This window comes from Lagopus muta, chromosome 15, assembly GCF_023343835.1.
Source record: "Lagopus muta isolate bLagMut1 chromosome 15, bLagMut1 primary, whole genome shotgun sequence".
NCBI classification, from domain to species: domain Eukaryota; kingdom Metazoa; phylum Chordata; class Aves; order Galliformes; family Phasianidae; genus Lagopus; species Lagopus muta.
This window is the reverse complement of record NC_064447.1, coordinates 6,868,478-6,893,041: the sequence shown is the minus strand read 5'-3', so window position 1 is coordinate 6,893,041 and position 24,564 is coordinate 6,868,478. Positions and strand designations below refer to the sequence as shown.

At 47.9% G+C, this 24,564-nt stretch overlaps 1 protein-coding gene across 5 annotated transcripts in view; it reads right to left on the bottom strand.

Moving 5' to 3' along the window:
* SYT17 (synaptotagmin 17) overlaps positions 1-24,564 on the bottom strand; it is a 38,233-nt gene that overhangs the window by 6,892 nt on the left and 6,777 nt on the right. The window contains exons 1-7 of one of the 5 annotated variants that reach the window (XM_048961971.1): positions 22,976-23,084; positions 20,554-20,571; positions 19,282-19,430; positions 14,613-14,761; positions 13,603-14,222; positions 5,145-5,265; positions 4,203-4,358 (exon numbers count right to left, since the gene is read on the bottom strand). In XM_048961971.1, the coding sequence (XP_048817928.1) occupies positions 4,203-4,358; positions 5,145-5,265; positions 13,603-14,222; positions 14,613-14,761; positions 19,282-19,430; positions 20,554-20,571; positions 22,976-22,990 (1,228 nt within the window). In that variant the 5' untranslated portion in view covers positions 22,991-23,084. Of the gene's footprint in view, positions 1-4,202; positions 4,359-5,144; positions 5,266-13,602; positions 14,223-14,612; positions 14,762-19,201; positions 19,431-20,553; positions 20,577-22,975; positions 23,085-23,303; positions 23,407-24,564 lie in introns of those variants that run through there. The other 4 variants (XM_048961970.1, XM_048961974.1, XM_048961973.1 and 1 more) reach the window with 4 other exon arrangements.

Below are 24,564 nucleotides of genomic sequence, written 5' to 3'. Positions count from 1 at the left end.
GAGATATTACATTGCCCAGCATAGCATTAAAAAAAACAGAAACCACCTCTTTTTCCTGTATGTCAGCATGGGGGAGGCAAAAAAAAGTTTCACTTGCCTCATGTTAGAGGAGAGAACTTTTTTCTTCCCATAGATGTATGCAAAAGATAAAATTCCTGAATTTTTGTGAGAAATCAAAGCAATAGGAGAAACAAGACATGAACATCTGAAGCAGCAAGTCAGAAATCAGACATGTAATGACCCCAAACAGACTGTGTTTTTCACCCCTTGCAAATGGGCACCTGAAGATGATGAAAGCATGACCTTCAGATGCCAGTATACAGCCAGGCAAATCAAAATTCACACGTATTTCTGGAGTAGCCTGAGGACAAATCTATTATCTAAGTTCAACCTGTTCCAATTATCTGAACATTTGGAAACCAGCCTATTAATTAAAAAAAAAATTGAAAATCCTTGATGTGTCTGCATGGCATTCTTGGGACTCTTAAAAAACTCTCGCTTTTAGCAAAAGCATCCCCTCATGTCCAACGTCTGCACCACCAGCCTGACCACCACTGATCCAGAGTGAATCCCAGATAACTTGATATCAAGATGCTTTGGGTAAATGCAGGTTTGAGATCAGTAAGAAGTTAATACAGTCATTAAGGTTGGAAAAAGACCACAAAGATCATCTAGTCCAACCATCAACCCACCCCCACCGTGCCACTGACCACATCCCTCAATGCCACATCTCCATGTTCCCTGAACACCTCCAGGGATGTTGACTCCACCACCCCCAGGCAGCCGTACTGCAATACCTCATCCCTCTGAGAAGGATTTTTTCTAATATCCAACCCAAAACAACTCCTGCAAGCAGTATTTCTTCAAAAAAGAAAGCATTTCAATCAAAGCAAACTGAGCACCAGAACAACACCATTATCAACACATCCCAACAAGGATTTTTCTTCCTCAAAAAATCCAAACTTCGTTAAACGGTTCTTACATTTCCCCAAGGGCTGAGGGAAAGAGAAAACAAGGTAACGAGGAATGAGGTATACTGCTATCGAACAGCAATCTGTTATTTTAATCAAGCACTTCCTATTAACTGGAAGTTAATTAGAGCTGCAGGATAAAGCGTCAGCACAATGTTGGGGCTGAAGACATGAACCGTAGCAGTGCTTGCTGCAGGGAACACTCACGGTGTTGTCTCAGCCCCGTGGAGCATGGCAGCCCTTGAAAGCACAGCTGAAGGTGTTCAACATCCCACCATTTGACTATGCTTACCTAGGAGCTAAAAAAATAAACTAAAACAAAATCAACATGGTCCTACATGATCACATCGAAACGTGAAGAAAATCCTACAGATGGTGCAGAAGAGAAAGTGCCTGCAAGCTGTAAGTGATCAGAAGACAGAGAGTCACCAAGATGTGATTCGCTCTCCAGTGGCTTTTATTGGACCATCTGGGCTTTACTGCACCGCAAACAGCATTACCTGATTGTTATTAACAATGCTATAATCATTAACAAAACACCACGGTGCTTGGATGTCAGGTGTCATCGTGCCTCTTGCTTTCTGAAGGTTAGGCTGGGACTTGGGGTTGAGTCCCAAACCTCCCAGGGAAGAGCACACACTTGCAGGCCAGCACTCAGCCAGCCTGAGCACAGAGCTGCTGTTGCACAAACGTTCTCAGCAGTGTGCCCAGCGGTGACCTCAGGCTATTGCTTGGAGGCAGCAGCTGAATACCACTATCCACAGGACAAAGAATAATGAATGTGTTTGCTCAGAGGTACGTGTGCTCAGGAGAACCTGCTGTCCTTCCAAATTTGCCCTGCTAGGGCCAGCTCTCAAGCTGCCCACACCCCAGGAGATTTGCGTAGGTCTCATTACCAAGACAAGGTGCTGGATGAAGTAAATTACAATTAAACATCTCTACAAGCTGTTGCATCACTAATTGAGCTTGTTACATCGTTTGATCATTTTCCTGGTTTTAGCCTCTTCTGGTGAGGAGCTGTGTACAGATGGTGCTCTGGTGGAGACAGCCTCCCCCCAGCTCATCTCACCTCCTTTTGGGCACCAAGTGGGGACCCTGAGGCAGCAACATCCCCAGAAGGCACCTGAGAAGAAGGCACACGTGCCCTGCACCAATATGGAAGGAAAGAGAAGCACTTTGGGTTGTGAACACCAAAAACCTCCAGAACTCAGTCCCAACATGCCCAAGGAGTCACAAGGTTTAGTGGGCATGCTGGGGATGGTTGATGGTTAGATGATCTTAGCAGTCTTTTCCAACCTTAATCATTCTGATTTTAAGGGAGAAGAAAAGTCTAAGGAATGGTCCCAAATACCCCAAATCTTTGCTCATGCTGAGCTGGCCCCACACTCCCCACCTGCACACACAGGCTTCCCATCCCCAGCACAGCTATGCCCTAATGTGGGGTCAGTCCAAGGGTGGTTCTCTGCAGCTTCACGAAGAACACAGTGCAGAGGAGAGCCTACAGAGCTGCCAGGCTGCAGGGCTGTCATTGGGAAAGTCACAGGAGGAACAGGCACAAATCTCTATTAAGTGCACTGGAAGCCAGATAGTCTGTTCAAGACAAAAAAAACACCATGGAAAAAATAATAACTGTACTTTGTCTGATAGCACATCACTCTGCAGTGTAGCTACACAGAGGGAGGCAGGAGCTGATAGGGACTGGCACGGCTCCACCACCTTCAAATGAAGCCAAGCCAATGTAAAGACAGCTGTACACTGGGTCCAAAATATGAAGCCACAAAAAGGGCTCCCTTAAATTATTGAAGATATACTCATTTTCTGGCTTCAGTGACTGGCAGCTCTCTACCCACTTAGAGCAGCATCAACCACCCTTCAAGCACGATTATTTTCCTTTTCAATTGGACTTCGACTCAACAGCAAATTTAATTAACTGACCTAAAGGACTAGAGCCATGGAAAGAAAAAGATAAAATTAAAAATCAGCTCCAGAAAACAAATAACAAAAAGAACCACCACAACAGCAAACAAAAGCCTAGAGCAAAAATGGACACTTTGGGATTACTTATTGCAACTTCCAAGGCAAGCATTACCAGCCAAGTACCAAGTAGAAGACACACCACTGAAACCTGACTGCATTATGTATGATTACGAATCACACAACTAACTTCCAACTCACTTACTTTAAAATACATCCATTTGAACACACACACAGAGAAAAAAATAAAAACAAAAATAATCCAATAGCCACTTTGTCAATGCCAACTTCCTCAGCTTCAGAGAGGAGCAGAACACCCCCTCACGCTCCCTATCACACAGTGCTGATCCTGCAACCACTTTTTCTCCTATAAGATGAAAACAAAGAAGAGTATTTCACATCTGTCATGTGAGCACCTGACAGAAGCTTCCAAGCACACACTCATCATTGCACATGAAAGGTGCATTCAGGACAACGTGCATGCAAAGATGTGATTAATTACAGGCTTTTGGCTGAGGAAATATTTGAACATGAAGGGCAGGATTTAAATTACTGATCAGCATCACTTTTGGAAACAAGGTAATGGGTGGGAATTAGGCTCCCGGTACAGGCTGTGACACCTGCATCTGCCATGTAAGGAATAAAGTAAGTCAACATATTTTCTTCCAGGTACAGATCCATTTCTGTTCTTTGGAAAGGTGATGAGTAATGGGCAGAAATCTGCCAAAAAATAAAATTAGAGGCACAGGAACTCAAGAGTGGCTGTGGGTGCAGCATATGTCCCCAAAGCCACCACTCAGCCCCAGCACTCCTCCAGTGGAGCTGTGCTGCAGGGAAGAGGTGATGTCAGTGCTACACGCCTGTGACTGCATCATCTGACAGGCAAACTACGTCAGGTAACAAAAGTTATCTTTGCCAATGGCTGGGTTTAGGATCATTCAATGCTCATCTCTTATTCTTCTGATTTTTGGCTTTATCACCAAGAGTGTAATTCATGCACAAAACCATTACACAGTGGCACAAATTAAGCACAGAACAGGCAAGGTGCATCCCCAGCTCCAGACTCAAGCTGTGGAGGGCTCTAAAGAGCACAGCATGCTTACTGAGCTACCCCAGAACTCCAGCAATAGCCACCCCTTCCGGGGCAGCTACCAGGACCAGCACTGCCCTGCATGGGCTCGCTGCATGCCTGCAAATGCTGTTTTTTTCACCTCAGAGAGCAAGGCCACGCCACACCAATAACAGCAGCACATTTACCTGTGAACACCAAGCTGGCATTTTCCAGTTCTTCCTGGGGAACCTTGAAGCTGAAGGACTCATTGTAGAAGGGATCTATCGTCCCCCGCATGCAGGAGGTTTTCTTGGTTTTTGTTAACTTCAATCCATGAACAAGCTGAATTTTCACAAAGGGATCTGACAAAAACATAATAAACTCAGGCTGTACGTTACTGGAGTAGTGAGACAACGTCCTGGTTCAGGAAGGTTCAGCACAGCTGGGCACAGCGACACAGGGCTGGGTCATGCTGGAGAACAGCGCTGGGGAAGGACTGAGGCCTGCAGCACCGCACAGCGGGGAGGCAGGAGTTGGGCAGCTGCCTTAGTAACGCTCCCACTGAAACCACACCAAGACAATTAATGACAGCCTTGACTCAGGCCAGATGCTCTGCTCTTTCTAAAAAATGCCAGCATTCTGACAGCAGCAATGCTGGGGCAGGGAGCATGGCCTGGTGCAGCACGTGGCTACCAGTCTGCATGCTCAGAAACAGCAGGGAGCAAGGCACGGACACTGTGAAAACCTAACGTTGTCCACAGAGCAGCTAGTTACCCTAAATAAAACCACTGCAGTATTGTCATTCACACAGTGCTCAGTATCTTAACAACCTTAAACAGGCTGTCTTACAAAATGGAACGTGGAGGTAACTGGGACTTGTGGCTTCTCACCTCACTCTGGTTCAGAGATTTTGAACTTCAGTGTCACAAAGGCATTCATACCCTCAGTTTTAGCTCAGAATAAGTGTTCCGGCTACTTTGGTTACTGTTGACTACATATATAAAATGAGTATCCAGTGCCTTGTATTAAAAGGAACTGAGCATCCAAATCCCCCTAGATCCCGCACAAATTGCAGCCTTGCTGGCAGTCTGCTTTAGAAGGATATAAAAGCTGTGCATGAGTAATGTGAGAAATACCCTGCCCTTTACCTGAACCTTGGCTCATGTCTGTCTGAAGAAGCTGTTTTGCTCTAATGATGTCCACATTCAGTCTTCCTGCGCTGGGCAGGTAGTTTAATGACAACAGCAGCTCTCCCAGCTCAACTTCATTCTATGGGGAAAAGGGAATGTTGAAATTCAGAACATAGCTTGGAGGGGAAGGGAAGAGCAGGAAGAGAAATTAAATAAATCCCATTTGCCTAAGTGCCTGAAAAACAAATTTTAGTCACACTCTAAGCTGCAACCAAGAACCATCTGGTGGTACCTCGTGCTGAGCAGAAACAAGAAAGAATACTATCCCCAGATGAAGATCTGTTCTTTAACCTCTGATCGTTCAGCAGCTTTTCAGTAGTCGTTGCAAAGAGGACCTATAAGGAGGAAGGAATACAGGGTCAGTAGTTTCTCCCCCTCCTTCATTCTGAGTGATTCCATGCTGTTCTCATCTCATCAGCCTCACCTCCTGATTAACACACGCAACATGGACTCCACCTGAGATGTCCTCACCCCTCCCCGGCCCCAGCGACCACCAGCAGCCCCCTGGGAACTTCAGGCACAACTCAGGAGCAGATGGTCAGCATGTCCCTGGGTCTTGTGGGAGGATCCAGAGCTGTCTTCTGGTAACCAGCTCTGCCCATCCCGAAAGGGCTTAGCCCACCCCTTGCTTTTTGTCAGGATGTATGACAGGAACGTCACTGTTCAGCCATTATTTACCTTCCTTTCACTTTACTTAATGATGCTTAGAAACTGTAATTAATACTGCTAATAAAAAGAGCTGGAGAACTGACATCACTGCTCCTCAGACATGACAGCACAGAATAACCTCTTCCCCTTAGCCTGACCTGGCTCAGAGCCACTATTACTCTCAGATGCAAACAATGTTCAGTGAAGCAAGGCTGGAGCTGCAGAGCTCACACCAGGGCTGGCCACCAGCCCCTCTCACTTCCCTGCAGAAGCCCAAAGCCAGCTCTGCATTTCATGGTGCAGGGAAGGTCCAAACCAAGCCGAGATTTGACCAACACTGCCCATTCCCAGAAGAAAAGGGAGCTGCTGTGGCATTGCTATCATAACAAAAGGCTTAAATATCTTTAATGATACCCCAAATATTAGATTAAAGAAATCGGAGACTAAGCAACTGGGTAGACAATACAGAGAAAAAGCTGCGATACACAGCCAGAGCTGGCCCAGTTTCACCAGCAGACAGGGCATGGGAGCTGCCCATCCCAGGCTGAGTGACCAATGTGAGCACACCACAGCTAGACATGCCCAGACCCGGTGTGCATGGGGCTGCCCCTCCAGCTCCTCACCCGCCGAGCCCAGTGCTGCATCTGACGTCACGTAATCATGTTAAAAGTTCTCCCGCAGGCGTTCTGTCTCCTCTGCTCCTGCTGGCTGCTCCTGGCGAAGGCAGCAGGATGTGCTCGGCATGCAGGAGCAGGTGGCAGGCTGAGAGAGGCCTGTGCCTCTGATGCCATTTTTTTTTTTCTTTATATGGAAAATACAACAAGAGTCTACCTGATCCCACCACATACCTTCCCTGTACCCCTGGCTACCCCAGGGCCACATCAGCAGTGTCAGCCCCAAGCTGGCCCATCCTGCTGGCACCTTTCCTCCCTCCCACACCACAAAAAGCACCTGACTTCTTATCCCTTACTCCCTTCTTCACAGCATCTCTCAGGTCACGTTATGCAGGTCACGATGAGATCAGAGGCTCATATTAACCACATGTATTTCCTGCTGTTGCTGCAATATTTTTGCTTTTCCTGGATGGCATGTCCCCTCCATCAGCCTTTGTGCAGCCCCACATGACAGCACTCTTCAATATATGATATTTTCAATTATTTCCATCAGCAAGCCATTCCCTTAATACGTACATCATGCTCAGAACTCTTGCAAGACCAAGCCATACCCACATAAATTTTCATAGCCAACTGCTGTCCTACATCCTTCGTGCAACATCATGCTCAATGTGATTTAAATGCCTACTTGTATCATTTTTTATATTTCCCCACAATCACTCAGACAAATGTATCACTGGGAACGGCCACCCCAAGCATAGTTCAGATCTTGCCAGGAGCCCTCAGACAGCAGACAGCCACCCCACCGCCATCACCCAGTGTCCCTCCTGCCTGGCAAATCACAAGAGCTAATCTCAGTGTTCACACCTGGCCTGTAAAATCTATCACCAGCACAGTAAGGAAGCATTATACAACCCACGCTAGGCAAACATGATCCACCTGCACTATCCCTCAGCTTTTTTTTTTTTTTTTTTTTTTTAAATAACACACGAACATTTTTAATGCATCCTGCCTTGTTTTCCACTTGCATTCACCGCTGTGCTGGGTTCCATGCAGACTTTAATTCCTAGAAATTCAGGTACATTCAGACAGCACAAATTAAGAAGCTAATTAACGATGCTATTACCAGCTGGAATGAGACAGCCCAACAGTTTAGGCTGTAAATATCAGATTCCTGGTGCAGATGGAGGCGGGCTGACACCGGACGGGAAGGTAAGACTCTCTATAGATCACCTCAAGCTAAGAGTGCTGGACATCCAAAATTTGAGGTAACTCCATCTGGATCTGCACACTGGAGGCACAGCTGATCTCACTGAGCCGTGCCAGGAGCCCATGTAATACGAGCATGTTGCTGCCAGACAGTGCTGAGCTTAGCAGGGAAAGGGAAAACTACTTCCCTGATTTTCAGCAGCAACCAACATAACAGAGGTACTGGCAGCTCTCAGAGAACCCTTCTGACTACATGGGAGAGACACAAAATGTTGTACTTTGTGTGATCCACTGGACTCCGAAGACTACAACCAGTGTTAGGGAGTCTCAGATCAGGCTTACTTTCCCAAATCCCAGCGGAGCCTTTCTAGCTCTCACTGCCTTCCAAGTGTGTCCAGACTTTTTACTAATTACGTTAAGGGAGGTGAGGTACAATGCAGCCTGCAAAGGACCACGCAGAGTGGCTTTGCCCAAAAAACAAAGTGGCCCCACAGCAAGGCAGAACAACAGGAGTGTTTCCAGCAGTAACAAAACGTGCTTTCACAAGGAAACCCAGCTCCCCAAATAGCCTACGGTATGAATGACTCAGACCTTTAAAAGCACTTAACCTGAGCAGTGAACTGCCTCTGGTCCTATAAATGTATTATTTCTAGTTCAACTGTGAGAATCTAGGAAATGCGTCTCGATCCCTGCACTGTGGCCAAGGGGCACCAGGTGGTCAGCCAGCATCCACAGCTGGGAGCAGCCACAGGTTCTTCCCCAGCAGGCTGGCCAGACACCATCACACCATGCTTAGTAGTTTTTTCTTGCTCTTGGCTTGTCATTTGCAGCCATCATTAACCAATAGGAAAGGAACTACCTGGGTGCTCCAAAAAACCCTGGGCACACAGTATACCTCTTTGGACTTTTGTTCTGCTGGCCATCATGCTGTTTATAGACATCTCTATCAGTAAGAGCAATGTCAAAGCATGTTTTCCTGGGAGGACTCAAGGCACAGAAGCACAGCTTTTATTCTGTTGCTTACTGAAGCCTTCCCAAATCTCACACTCACACACTGGCTGAGCAAAGAGGAACAGGAGCTTAACAGCATAAGAGCTGTCATCAGCACAAGGTACACAGCAGGGAGAGGAAGCGCATCTGAATCTTCCCTTTCCTGCCTGTCCATCAGAAACATGAAATGCTGTCTGTTTTGGTTTTGCCTTGGATGTGCTCTTCACAGAACACAATGTTCAGAGCTGCCCCTCAGGCAGCACCTCTCCAAGGCCTCGGTTGAGCTCCCATTAGCATGCTGACGATGCGCTGATTTGTGCAAGATCCCAGATGACTTGGGAAAGCAATTTCCTGTTTGATTAGGTGCCTAAGTGACATCGAGCCTGGGATGTCTGAGACTCTCCTGAAGCTGAATTTGCATTTCACTCCTGGCTGCTCCTCTCAGCCGCTATCACACTGCCAGCCCTGGGCTGGCCTCTCATCCAGAACCTTCTGCCCTTATCACCTGAGTTGAAACAAACACACAAAGGACAGCTTTGTTTTTTCTGTCCGCTCTGAAACACAACGAGGCTATCCCAAGAGAAGAAGAGGTTTATAAATAATGTCATTTGCACATCTTTTTTGATTAGGGACATTCCTTACTAACAGCCCACCCTGGCTGCTCATATTGTATTGCTACGACACCAGCAAAACTGCAGCTAAAAACTCTCCCCAGTTCCCGACGGGAACCAGAGCACATTACATCAGCACAGACATCTATGCAACACTGCTAATGAAGTTTTAGATTGATTTTCCTCCTCCAGGTTATCTGTGATGATACCTCCAGGCACATTAGAAAACGGATGGCTTAGAACAGTTTGCTCTAACAGGCTCTCTACAGCATCCTGTGACACACAACAATCATTCATGGAAGGCTGAGCTACTAAGGATCAGAAATATATATTATATATAATAATATATTTATATATACACATATTTCAGGAACTGAAATACATATATTTCATTCATCAGCACTGATTCTGCACCACCTCCTTTAATTAGACAGCTATGCCTGAAAAATAGGGAATAAACCTTGACAGTACCCACTTCCATTTTAATTCCTGCAATGCCGTACCACCAACATGAACTCAGTTCCACGCTGATATACACAAGGTTGAACCAGCTGCTGTGTCAAGGCTTTCTGAGCAAAGTTGCCAGACACTTTTTCATCTGTCCCATGCCTGCGAGAGAGATGCATGCCAGCACGTTGCTGGGTAATGCCCTGCACTGCCCAATGTCAAACACAACAGGTACCGCAAAGACGGTACCTTCTCAGAAGTGCAACAGCTAACCCAGGAATGGCAGTGCCAAGAGCAAACTTAGAGCATGTTCACCTGGAGGCCTCCAGCAGAATGCCAGGGCCACCCAGGATTCAAGGCAAGGTGAAGGAAATGCTCAGAAGTGACTAATTTCTTGTATTTCAGATCCCTTTCTCACTTCTCTTTCCCAACCAAGGCATGGTAAGAACAACAGTGTGATGCTTGCTGTAGGCTTGTCTCTGAGGTGGGAGTCAAACACTGTAGAGCCCTGCCACAGGAGAGCTATTTGTGAAGCACGGACAAAGATGACAGCTCTGTAAAAGACCGTCACTCTAGTGCTCTCATAGTATGAAGTTAAAAAGGCAAGTCCAATACTTATCGCTTCTATTACAGAAATGGCCACACTGGGGAGGAGGATGATTTTTTATGTTATTTTCCGCCAACTACAACCACGCAAGTTTTTTTCTTTTGCAGAACGGTCTCCAAGCTCTCATTACTGCTGGTCTAAAACATTTATTCCTGCCTACTCAAATCTGCCAAAAGAGAAATGAATCATATGTCAATAAAAGTTGGGGTCCTTAACATGTGCTTCAGAACTAATCTTAACAGGAAAATGTGTGAATCTGAGCACAGCCACAGCAAGGGCTGCCAACTTCATTCATGGTAATTAAGTGAAGCCACACACATTTAAGAGGATATTTAAGGAGCGCAGCGTTCCCATCAGACCGGACTCAAAAGCTTCTCTGTGAGCAGCTAACCTAGAAGAAAAAGCCATCCAGAACTACCGAGGATAGAGAATTTGGCAGCACCTGCACTGGCATTTCCTACAAGGAGTCAGGCCTGCTTATTTGCTGGCCCTGATCACATATGGGATGGCAGCTCCCTTGTGCCTCCCTTTTGGATTCAGTCCCACCAAATGCTTAACACACGATCCAAACTGAAAATATGCTTATGCACAGGCATGGTCTTATACCCAATGCTTAGCATTAATGATCTCAGTGCCTGTTTTCTTGAGAGGACAGCACACTGCTCACACACATGCAGTTTATCTGATGACACCAACTATACACATCCAGATGCAACAACTCCATTTCAGCTCATGTAACAAGCGCACAATGCCACACAGTCCGGTTCATTTGAGCAGTTGTACCTGAGGCAAGTTTCCAGGCTCTCAGATAACGAGCAGCTCCGCGAGGAGGTGACAGCGACGTTCTGCTGCTGAGGACCACAAGCCATCCCTGCCCAGAAGCACCTGCCCTCCTCAGCACATACCCTGGCAATGGTTTCCAGGCAGCAAAACAGACATTCCACCCCACTGGTAGGAAGAAAACGTTCTCCACAGCCACCTGGATTCACTTCCCTCCATCTCTCATGCTCATCACGTTTTCCCCTATGAATGCCAGTAAAAAAAAGAAAAACCCACACCCTCACATTTTCTGTCTCCCATCTTTACATATCCCAGTGTACACATATCTTATCTTTATCTCCCACTGCTGCTGGCTTTATGAGCATCTGTTTCAGCTTCTCCAGATCCCAGGACATGTGTCTGACCAACACCACTACTGGTGTCACTGGGTGTTTCTGTCCCAGTCTACAGTGATTTCACAACACAAAATGCACTTGGCAGACTCATTTTCAACCCAACAAAAAACAGATGAAGGCTGTTGCACAGCTAACCAAGCAAAGAAGTGAGAAGTATTAAAAAATATCTGTCAGCATGTCAAATCTGTCATGCCAAAAGGCAGAATCTTTCAACTGGCAATTTAACAATACAAACTTCTAGGACAAATACTACCGCTGTTGGAAAATATTAAGATGCAATTCTTCAAAGTAACAAGCTGTATTGTTTTACTGCTTCCAGTATTTATTTTAACCCTCTGATAGATGTGTTTATCGTTATAGCTGGAGGATGGCTGGCCCCTGACACAGAGGCTGAGATGGCCTTGTCCAAGCATGGCTGTGTTCAGAGCACTGCAACCACATTCCTAATAGACACAGAATACAGGAAAATGTTTATTGTGCAAAAGCAGAGAGGGGAAAAAATTTAAAAAAGCAAGGCTGCATGGTATGAATCACAGGAGAATAAGTGGGATGCAAAGAGACCTCTGTCCTCAGGTACTTCAATATTGAGCCCATTATGAGCCACCAAAACCAAAAAGAAAAAAAGTAATGCACATTTGTGAATACACATTTGGAAAAAAATGGCAGAGAGGGGACCCCAGGGATCTCTTGTTCTTGTTCATAGGGAAGATGAATGTCTGCAATCCAGTTGCCCCCTCCTTCCCCACCAGGTTGTTACCAAGCAAAGCAGACCCCCACACAGGCAGCAGGAGCCTGCAGAGTTCACTTCTGCTCACCTTTTCAGAACTTTCCTTTTTGCATGAGAAACATTCTGGCTAGTCCTGTAACACTACTGCTTGTGCTCCAGCAAATGCAGCCATAAGTCATAAGGTCCTCTGCTGTGAGGTGAAGCACAAAGCTCCTGCAGTCGCTGGAGCCCAGAGCAGCACAGTGAGTGCACGCTGCCTGGCTGGGTTTCCTTTCCACAAGCACCTGAGGACAAGATCCCACTCCACATCACACTCTCAGACCCAAACATCACAGATGAGGTCAGCAATCTGTTGCTCATCTTGTGCAGCACTTCCAGCTATGCTTTTGTGGACATAAATCAAAAGAACCACGAACCTTCTGAGTTCACACAGGCTTTTTGATTCAGCAAAGATAGCAAGACTTAGAAACTGTAATCTCACAGGTGGTGACAATCAGGTAGAGGCAATCACATTATGTCAGCCTCCGGTGACGCTCCAGTCTTTAGCACAGACTGCTACAATGCCACCCATGCCCAGCTCTGGCTGCGCTTTGTGCAAGGCTGCTGCAGGTGGCACTGCCAGAAGCAGACCTGGCAGCACGCTGCAGGCCCTGGTGGCAAAGCTCAGCCCTTTCCCCTGAGCAGCTCCTTTCCCAGTGCAGAGGAAGCAGTGCTATTGGGAGCCCTCTCGGCACAGGACCCCCTCTGCATCCTTCTGCCATCCCATTCAGGCCACACTGCTGGCCCAAAGCTGCGTGCATGCAACATGCCATTCACATCAGATATCATCTGTGGCAAGTTCAATTTCCTTCAGGGACATGACAGAAATAAAATTACCTTGCTATTTGTTGCTCTGGGATGGATTTTGTCTTCTATATGCTTTCTTTGCATCAGATCATTACTGAACTGGTGCCAGTGGTTCTCCAAAGCACAGTCATGTGAACAACCACAGGAGTGACCCAGAAGAGACAGTGTCACTGCAGTGTCTGGGAACAGAGGCAGGTCACTGCAGTGACAAGAAAGATCTTCCACAAAGTGCAGATTTCCAAAGCAGTTTTGATTTGCTCTCATTGGAGTTGACATAAATCTTTTGTCATTCCACCTCCCTTGACTATGAGAGAAGGCAGCTTCTCTACCCCACAGCTAAGCAGCTACGAGGCCAGCTATAGGCTCAACTTCATCTCAACCCAGCAGATGCTGCATTAACAAGATAACATCAACTAATAAAAAATAGTATTAAATGCTAACAAAGAAAGGAGGAAACACACACAGAAAAAAAACCCACAACCAAAACCAACAAACAAACACAGCAGGAAAAACTGTGGTAATAATGCAATCAATTCTGTTACCTGAGAACTAGGAACAAGGGATTTCCACCAGTGTCCGCCTTTCACAAGGTCTACATCACTCAAGGGCATTGACACTTTGCCAATGACACAGTGGCGTGAGAATTTGTCAAAATCCACTACAGTTAAAAGCAGAGTTCTTCTCTGGGCTTCTAAAAATGGGATTTCAAATGTGTACCTCTCTTCAAACACTGGGTTCTGAGTTTTGCGCTTAACTCCAGTCTGTTTGGAGTTCTTCTGGTCTGGAAGCAGGCAGATCTTCACATAGGGGTTGGAGTGAGCCATATCTTGCCTTGAGCCATCGTACGAAATGGGGGGAGGCAGATCCTTAGCCTCAATGACTCGCACTATCAGGTAATTGTGCAGCAGGTCGTACTGAGTGCTGAAGTGCAGCATGCCCAGCTGGTACTTGGATAAGATTTCCTCATCTGTCAAGGAGTCCATATCATCACTATTCGAGTCAAGAGAGTACAGTCTTGGTTCAAATTTTCTAAAATAGTCATCTGGACTATAGGTTTTCCGCAGGATAGTTGGCTGAACTATTTCTTTCTTGGCTCCTATTATTCCAAACTCAATAGGTTTAATGTCAATTAACGGAGAACTTGGCCTCCTCGTCTCTAAACCTAAAAAAGAAAAGTGCATAAATATGACTGTTAGAAACTCAACCTATTAGAGACCCAAGGCATCTCGTGGTTCTTTACGTTTGGCTATTCTGCACCTGTGCAACGTGGGACCTTCCACCACTACACTGTAAAAAAATTAATAGCACCCTTTGTTATGCTGCAGAGCAATCTCAGCTACGCTTCCCCCCCATCCATTTTCACCAGACACGTGCTTTAGCAAGAAGAACAAGGCTGGCCTCTTCCACCATGTTCCTGCAGAACGGGATAAGATTTTAATCAATGTACCTTCAGCTCGGACTTGATTACCTGTCTAAGAGATGAAAGAGCAGGCAATACACTCTGACTTTTTCCCCCACAAGAATTACATTAATGTTGGAAGGACGACCTTACTTGAAATCCGCCTGGTGAGGCTGTAAGTGGACCGTGATGTATCTGAAGACGACCGCCTTCTGTCAGGGGAAACATCCTGATGAGTGGGAGGCAGGTCACTGATTGTATTATCAGAGTCTCCATTTTTGTCCTCATTTTGGCTGCTTATCCTGTTATAATGAGAGACCTTTGGGTGATTCAACACAGTAGAAGGACTACATACATAACAAAAATGTATTTGGATATTCTAATCTTGCGTGTACATCCCAGGATGCTGCAGGGTGTCTCCTTCACATCTACTTGGCAAGCAGAAGGCTGAGCAACTGACTTCATGCCTATGTAAAAAGGGGATTATCTTTCTGCCTGCCTTTCAAGAAGGAGTGTATCAGCACCAGAGCATAACACAGGCCACAAAGGCATGTGACTTGGACCTCAATAAGCAGTAGTATATTCGTTTTTGAGCAAATAAAAAAAAAGAAAACAAACAAAAGCACCTCACAACACGAGCTTACTGCTGTAAATCCATTGGTGCTCTCTGGAAGTGGCCACCAGTAGGAAGGAGCCAGCATGGGAGACCATCATGCTCAGACAACCCAGTCCCACCAAACACCTCTCTCAGTAAAATATTACTTTGCAGACACAACACTGAGGTTTCAAAACTCAATAAATCTATTGATATGCCTTTTTAAAGAACTGGCTGCTTTTTACCCACTCCTATAAAGCAGAGGCGACTTTCAAAAGACAGAAATGGTACTGCCCATGGGGTCTTGGTGGGGGCAGGGAGGGGACAGCAGAACCCGGTAACAGTGCCACTGAGAGCTGAAGCACCTCAAGAGGATTCAGTAGGAGACTGGGATCATAACAAAATCCTCATACAGTTCCCATTTCACCTTAGTTTTCCTCTCTAAGGTTAAAAGTCTCAACTTCTCACAGCTGCAAGGCACACACCACTGCTGGGATCTCTCAGCTCTGGCTGGAAGGAGAGTGAGAACCACGCCGAGGGTACAGCCTCAACTGCACCCTGAGAGCTGAGTCACGGGTAGAAGTCTGCTGATGGAAACGAAACAAAGCAGTGGCACGGGACACTTAGGGCACCACGCTACGTGAATCCAGGAGACAGAGAGCTCAGGAAATCTCAGCAGGTCACAAGGAAAGCGCCAGCACAGAATGAGCAAAGCAAAGGGAATGCTGCTCCAGCCCAGCTCCCGAGTCACTCATCCCATGGCCATGGCCAGGCTGGGTACCAATAGAATACATTGAATCATTTGCTCTAGTAATCAGTGACTGAGCTAGAGAAACAAATGTTTGGGGAGATACAATTTTACAAAATAGAAAAGGCCCCCTGAATATAAAAGATATTTAAACTAGAATTTCTTATCTAAATCCACAAAATTCACAGCAGGATTTACAGTACATGCAAGCCTCACTAATCCAGTCATACAACTCATACAACTCATCCGCATTGAAAATAAACAAACAAAGAAGGAAATCCAAAAGTAAATAAATCAAAACCAAAACCTGTGTTAAAGAGGGCACACAGTACTTGCACAGCTCTGCAGCCCATTAGAGGCAGTCCAAAGCCTGCAGTGTGACACAGTAGAAGCACAAACAGTTTTTTCATGCCTAAGTGCAGATCTGCACGATCATACGTAGCATTTGGATGTGTTCATGTCTGAGAAGCAAATGCACAAAACAAGAAAGCAGAGTGAAAAGGGAATCAGGAAGAGAGGCATTAAGGATGCTCTACAATGGGTAAACATAATAGTGAGTTAATAACATACAGATGACCTTTAGTAAGGAAATTGCTACTGAGCTACAATAATTTTTCCTCAAATAAACTTTGGCTCTGGCTGAAGCAGCTCTGTTTCTGCTTAATCAGAGCCTTTGGGAAGAGGAATCTCGTTCTGATTTCAATTTAATCTCACAAAACATGCACCATTTATCTCTGGGTTTTTATGAAGAATATTCCACAACAGGCAGTGCCAGCACACAGCCTTATTCCCAGCCCACCGCTGCACAGACTGGGATGCAATCACTCATCGTAAGATAAGCAGCAGCAGCTACCACGCATTCAGGTCAATGCAATTAGGTTCAGTTCAGTATGGGTTTTTTTTCCAAGTTGCTACTGGAGGCTACTGTGAAAATTCAGAAAGTGAGGAAAATCAACAGCCTCTCAAGAAGTACTTAAACTTGCAGCCTTAAAGACCTCTACTGAATTTCCAGGACATCAGGTGTCTCACAGCTACCAAAGGGAAAACCTGCATGCAAAACACAAAGGACAGATCACTGAGACAGATCATCCTGTTGTTTGCTAGTGGGCAAATGAAGACCATAGCATCAATTTTTCTCTGGGGACTGGGTGGGCACATAGGGAAGGAGCAAACTGCATGGCATTTGCTTCCTGGGTGCACGAAGAAATGGCAGCATTGAAAGACCTCAGCTGAAAATTTGGGTTTATTTTTAAAACGCTTTCAGGCTGTGAGCAGGGAATACAATAAATTGATTTGTTCCCAAACTTAATGCATGTATCTAAATGCAGAATATGGTGTTGTCACATTCATCTTCCATTTGAGGGGTTTCCACTGAATCTAAAAGCTTTCTCTTCAAAAAGAGAAATAAGGATGGTATTAATTAGCATACACAGATCTCTGAGCTGAGTATGTAAAAACATACCTATTAAACACATTACTCCAAGACCTATTTCCAACCCTAGACCTAACCCTAACTCAACACTGTTTCCTACCTTCAATAGGTAATTCCATAAAGGAATCCTCTCACTCTATGTCTTTCTCACCTCTGCTCTTTGTTCTCCTCACTCCATTCCTTTTGGGGCTCCCTGACCAGCTCCCAACAAGGTCACTCTCCTGGTGCCACGTTGGGCCCATCCCTGCCAAGCAGCAGGAGTCAGCAGAGCCCTACAATGCATGGAGAGTGGCTTCAGTCATCCCAAGGCCAGACACCTTCATGCTGCCACTCAAAGCCAAATTACTCATCCACAGAGTCCTCCCTAACGGCTCTGCCTGCCCTCCCAGGTGCCACCTGTGGGAACTCACCTTCTCCCACCAGCCCCTACCTGCCCCAAAGCTGGAAGGAATAGTGAAGATGTGGCACCAAAGGCACAGCCCTGAATGTGAGCCAGGCTGGGGGTCCTAGGGACCCTACCGGACTGCATCACTGAGCACAACGTGGTTGGGAGAAGAGTAGCATGAAGCACAACGTGGTTGGAAAAATGCCCAGCTCTTCTCTGAGAATGTGTTATCTTCTGTTTATCAACATTACCAAAATTAATCATCAAGGCTTTCAGATGGAGTGGAATTGGGATAGAACAATACAGACTGGAGAGAGAGCATTTTACAAGTCGAAAGGTTTCTGTGTTCTCAGCCTGTGGCAAAGCCCAGCTCATCCACAAGATCATCACATCACAGTGCCCTAGAGCCAGGCAGGAAGCAGCAGCCCCATACCTGGCTGCAGGGCCAACCAGCTGCACGTCACAGCATGGCAGCTCTGAGGTTCCCTCTCACAGCAAGGCTGCCTGCTTGCTCCCAGGTGCACAAGTGTTTCTGCAGCAATCTTTCTACGTCCAATACTGCTACCTCATCGCTGCGTTCTCCTGTCTGCAATGCTTTCCTACTTAGCATTGATTTTGTTTCCATTTCACATTAATTGCAGGTGAGCCAACTTCAGGGCATATATCTGACTCTTAAACATGATGTTCAGCATTCAAAAATCACTCTAACACATCTCAAATATTTCTACTTTTATTGCTTCGGTATTAATTACCATCCTATTCTACCACGATTCAAAAAAGTACATAGATAATGATTTAACCCATGATTTAAACATGGGTTTAACACAAATTTCATGCAGCAACAGCACACGGACCTTTTGGACCTAACAGAACAGCAGCAGGTACTCGCAGCAGTAGGTAACATTAGCTGAGCATCATAGTGCCACCAACATCACAGCATCATGGGATGTGCCAAATGGGCACCTCCTGAGCCACGGCTTTGAGCACAGAAGACAGCCCAACACATCAGCAATGCCTCCGCAGTCACCTCTCTGGTTCCCAAAGTGAGAGAGTAAAAAAGGGAAGAGATCACTGTCTGTCTTTGTGCTAGATTTTCAAAGGGTGAAACCTGCTGCTGTCCCTCTTGTTCTTTGCTGATTCGAGAGGAAGTCCTGAAAAGGCCTAAGATGATGCAGGAGTTCAAGCCCTGCTAAATGAAACTTTGGATGGATTTCTCATCAGAACACGTACAAAGTACGCCTTTCACCTTCCTGGATTATAACAATCTTAATGCCAAGATAAGAAATTTTTCCAAAACAAATTCATCAGCATTTCAGCTTAGTGGAAAGTGCTCCAAAGGTCTGGTCTGTCTGTAGAGAAAATGAGAAGCGTCTTTAATGCTAAACCAACAAATTAGCTTCCATGCCAGCTTACAAGGTAATTTCTGACCTACCTACCAGAAGGTGCTTTACCAAGGCTCCCGACACTATCTGAGCTAACAGTGCTGCTGGTTCTCCTTACCACTGAGCCATCTACTTTCCCACCCTCACCGGGAGATCCTTCCTTCATGCATGGCATCCTCCAAACCCTGAGCCCCTCTCACCTTTTCATATCAATACTCCCATCGCAGCTGAACAGCCCTACTCTTCCATTAGTGCTGTGAAATTGTGCAGCTAAACTTACAGCCAGGCTGGAGTCTGAGCAGGAAAAGGTCCCAGGATTTCAACTTCATCTTCATTTGTTTGACAACAGCTACAGTCGAAACACTTCTGACAACAATTTCTACAAGTCCACCGGCACAGCAAGAGATCCGAGATTCTAGCGAGCAGACCCTGAAGCCATTGGAAACCAAAGTACAAGATTACAACCCATCAGTAGCTATTGAGAAATAACATTCAGCTGTACTCATGTGTTTCTGCAACAGCACATTAAGAACTGTGTTTATTCCATCTATACCAAAAAGACAAGTGCTGCACAGTTACCAGCCCAACTTCACTGCTGCCATAACAAGGCAGGAAAATAAGCATTCACTGCAGGTACTTCTCCTCTGGTAGCAATGTATCATTATGTATGTTGGCAAGAGGGTGATTTACAAAACACTACTGCGTAACAACACGCTGGAGTGGAAACACGCTTGCTCTTTCATGCACATCAGCAAACTGATGAGCAAACATACAATAGAAGGAGTGAAAACCAGAAGGTAAGTGAAAGCTCCAACTTAATTCTGCAAGGTCTATTTAATTTGAAAACCTTAACACAGCAACATGAACACTTTTCATCCCCATAGACATGTCAGCATGTAATACCCACATGATCCATTCACGTAAGGCATTACAGCACAAATTTGCCGCTAAAACGGATTAGTGAACGCGTTCTGTCTGCATGCCTCCCTCTGCTAGGATGATTGACTTTGTGCACACCCAGCCCACTGCAGGGAGCACGAATGCCTGCACCAGAAAGCCCAAACTGAGCCACGTCCCATCCTGCAGCAAGCAGCCTGCTGGAGCATTGCTGAGAACATCATTGTCCCATGGCCATGAGACAGAGCTGAGAGAGCACAGCACATCCCCAGAGTTGAGCAGGAATCAAACCACTCTACAGCTGTATGTAAGCTTGGAAGGACCATAAGAAGCTGAAGACATAGAGCACATGAGCATTTCTCCACAGATGTCCCATCAAATCATTTGGTACAAGGGTGCTATCACACCACACTGAGGGATTTTCTCTTAGAACACAGGTCTGCAGAGGAAGCCTCATGGGAACATCTGGTTTTGCTTCACTAAAACAGGTTTTCCACAAACAAACACTGTACATTGGGGGAAAAAAAATCATCAGCCTAGAATGCGGTGTGTTACTTATATCTAGGACATCAGTAAAGAGTCAGAAAATACGAGACAATCCCCTCAGGATGGAGCGAGGAGACAGAGCAGAGAGTGAATCATCAGATTAACTCACCTCATTTATTGGTTCCAACTGTCCTTTTAGACATCCAGGATGAAGCAAAGGAGAACAAAATGAAAGAGACAAAAACAGGTTAGCCATGCTCAAACAACTTCACATTTTCTGCCACGACATGCCCCGGCCTGGAACGAGCTGAAATTGCTGCAAAACAACCAATTCCCCATAGAGATGCCCTGGCCAGGTGCTGGCTGTTGCTCCCAGCCAGCTTGCTGAGGAGTGAAATCCCAACCTGCCCCACAGCACAACAGTCCTGCTCCTTGCCCCTTGCTATGGGTACCATCTGTGGCCACTTTGCTTTCCTTATGGCTGTCTCCAATGGCAGCAGACAGCAAATCACATCCAAACATTGCAGTTGGGAAAGGTGTGTGTCCAGAATCTGCCCATATGAACAGAGCTCCAACACCAACCTGGCAAAAGCAGCATTCATAGCAAGAGCCACATCTCTTTCAGCCTCTCCCTGTTCCTGACTCAGAGGTTAAAAGCACGGAGCTGAGTGCCCCAAGCCTGCAGCATGCACCCAGTTCAGACGTTTGCACTGCAGCCCTTCCTGAAGGTGCAGAAAGTATATAGCAAAGGGAGAAATGACAGCAAGACGGTCTTCAAGTCACACAGCCCACCTTGCAACACTCTACACACCTTTCTTCATTTGTAACCACGCAGTTAGCAGCATTCCAGGTGCCTGGTGAAATGCTCTTCTTACCCTGCTAATGACTAATTGAGTGTCCCAATTGTCCCAGCTGTCCTTCTGAAAGGGGGTCCACAAGACAGAAACAACAAAAAGCCTCTTCCCTGCCTTCCACCTGCACAAATCAGTTTCTGTCTTTACGTTCATGGACAACAGAGACAAAGACAACCTTCTACAAAGAAGCCATGATTTAGCAGTGGAATTTTGTTCCAAAAATACTCCTATGAGCTGTGTTTACTCCATCTGAACTTCTCCAGAACCAGCACTTGGTGAGAAGACCATGGCTCATTTACAACAGAAATTAAGAGGCTGAAAATGCTGCAGTGCAATGTGACGAGATGGTGATTGGATACCCACGGACCAACTGGTTAAGGAGATCCTGAGAGGTTTCATGGGGCTTTATCATTCCTGATTAATGCAAAGTTGCAGTCAAAGTGACAATGGTTCAGCGAAGCTGCTGTGAGGATATTTAAATTGCTCTAAAAATAATGCACTGAATTTGTGCCATGCACTCAAATGCTGCAGCACATGCTGGGTAAAAGAAGTGGCACTTCTGAGTGGCTGCAGGGATATGGGGACAGCTTGGGGCACACAGCCACGAATGGCACAGCCATGGGCTATGGGAGAGCACCGCCATGTGCCAGCGAGCAGAGCAGCACGAGGGCTGCACAGAGCTCAACAGCAATGCTGCTATCGCCCAGAACGCTCTGCCGGGGGGGTTCAGCAATAACAAGGGCTGAGTGTTACAGAACAGGCAAACAAGTCACCAGTGCCACCGAGGATATAAAAGCAGGAACCCATGAAAGGAAAGCAAACAGGAGCAGCTGTGCGCATCCACCTGGCTCACAGAGGTGGAAGTGGGCGCTGGGAGGAGCAGAGGTTTGCAGAACGGTGCAACGGGCAGTGAGGACTCCCAGCCAGGCACCCCTATTGTCCCCGGTATCCCTGTGCCTTGCCCCCAGTGCCCAGCAATCTCATTCTGCCCCACTCTGCAGCGCCTCAGCGCCGAAACCACGTCCCCGGGGACAGCGATGTGCCCCCGCCGGCACCGGCTGAATCCGCGCGGGGCAGCCGCGGCCCCGCCGCACATCCCGGCACGCGGGGCTCTGCGCACGGCGGCCCCCAGCCCGCCCCGTCGGGAGCCGCGCTCACCCGGAGCCCCCGCCGCAGCCCCAGGCCGGGGAAAACCCGGAGGACGGGGGGGGGGGGGGAGAGCGGGCACGGACGGCGCTGAGAGCGGGGGCTTCCGTAGAGCTCCCGGACGCCTCGTCCAGCTAGAGGCGTTCTGCTCGTTTTTACTTGAAAACTGGGCTGCAGCCTACAGAGCTAGAAAAACAAGCAGCTGGAAACCGCAGAGCCGGAGAGAAAAGCGCTGGGGATTTTAAAATAACCCGAAATGAATTCGGCCCCGCACTGCCGGGGGTTCCCATCCATCACGCCGACGGCTCGGGCCGCCCGCAGCCGAGGATGCGCCCAGGCCGGAGGGGCCGCTGAGGTCACCGCCATCCCGGGCTGCCCGGGGCTCGGCAGTCGCGTTTCACCCGCGGCAAGAAGTCCCCGTGCGGGCACGGCCCGCGTTCGCCCGCCCCCCGCCACAGAAGTTACCCCGAAGTTCCGCGCCCAAACCGCGCAGGGCAGCGCCGCCCGCCCGGCTCCGCGCAGCGCCCCGAATCGCCCCCGAACCCCGGCGGGACGCTCTGCCATCCCGCAGCGGCGCCGCTCCGCACCCACCTGGATGTACGCCATCTTCCGCGGGGCTCCGCCGTGCCCGCGGCCGCTGCGCCGCGCTACACCCCGCGGCTCGGCACGGCACGGCACCGCCCCGGGCGGGGAAAGAAGAAAGGGGAGGGAGAGGAGGGGAGGGGGCGGCTCACGGCGAGGCCGGGGGCGCCGTCAGGGCGGGGGGAGCCGCCGCGCCCCGCACCCGCCGGCACCGGCGGCGCCCGCCGGGGCTCGTCGGGAGCCCGGACCGCTGGGGGCCGCGGAGGCTGCGAGCGGCGGGCGCTGCCCGGTCCCGGCGCGGTGCAACAGGTCCGCTGCAGCGCGGGCGAACACTGACCTCCAGAGGGCCCGGCGCGGAAATTCAGCGGCGGAACCCCTCGCCGGTACCCGGGGAGAGGCACGGCTCGGCGCCGCCAGGAGGGGGTGGTGGAAGCGCGTCGGTACGGAGCCGGGCCGGGGCGGGCTCGCCGGGCAAAGCGGCTTTTGTACCTGAGCCGCCTCTGGGCAGCTCGCTGTGAGAGGAGGCTACGAACACACCTGAGTTGTGCGGGTTTCAGGAGCTTACCACGGGGATAAGACGTGTGCAACGTACAGAGATAAAGCGCATCCTTGTGTCTTCCCGGGTGATGAGGAACGAGCTGGTGGCGCGGAGCTCTGAGCACCACGCACCTGGGTTCTATGCCCTGCGTGCTGAGTGATGGGACCAGCAATGGGACCTGGGATGAGACGAGTGATTGGATTAGTCCCAGCAATGGGACCCAATGATGGGGACCAGTGGTGGCCCTCCTGGACAGACCCTGCTGAGCGGTGCTTTGACCTGGGCATTATTTCAAGGGCACTCCAGAGGGAAGACAGCCTGCTCTGAGACCAAACTTCTGCAAAAGGAGAGCTCAGGAAAGGTGCAGGTTTGAGGCTATTGAGCGCCATTTCGGTACCACAGGCTGCAGCTCCTTTCTGCACTGCTGTAAGTGAAGGCTCTGCCTGCTGCCTGTGGGAAGCTCCATGGCTGCCTCCCAACACCTGGGCACAGCTGCAACCCCAACTGGTGGAGCTTTGATGTCTTGGGGAGAGGTGAGCTCACGTCCCGCTGGAGCTGGGAGGCTCTCTGGTCACTGAGCACATGTATGGCCCAGATGAGTTCTCACTGGATTCAATGGAAACCTCCCGCTGATTGCCGTGGGAAGAGCCTTATCCCCAGTTAAGAAAATAACATTCTCGTTTTCCCCAGGGAGAGCAGCTCCCACTTCAGAAGAACAACCACTGCAGCGGAGATAAGCAAGGCAAAATCTGTAACGCTTTGTTTCAGGCAGTTTTGAACATGATTAAACCATGGCACAAGCTGTTTGTCAATTTTTGCTTTTGAATTCTTTTGAATTCCGCAGCCTCTTTCTGAGTGCCAGCATTCCAAATGTCAGCCCTTACCCTGAATATCGTTGCTCTTTTCATCCTGACTCACCACCGCCCTAATGCAGCTCACAGGAAGCCAACACATGGCTGTTGTTCACATTGCAACATAACAGAGAGGGGCTCAAACTTTAACACAGATTTTTGACTGGTTAAAGCTATAATGCCGTGAGTCACACCTGTGACAGGCTTCA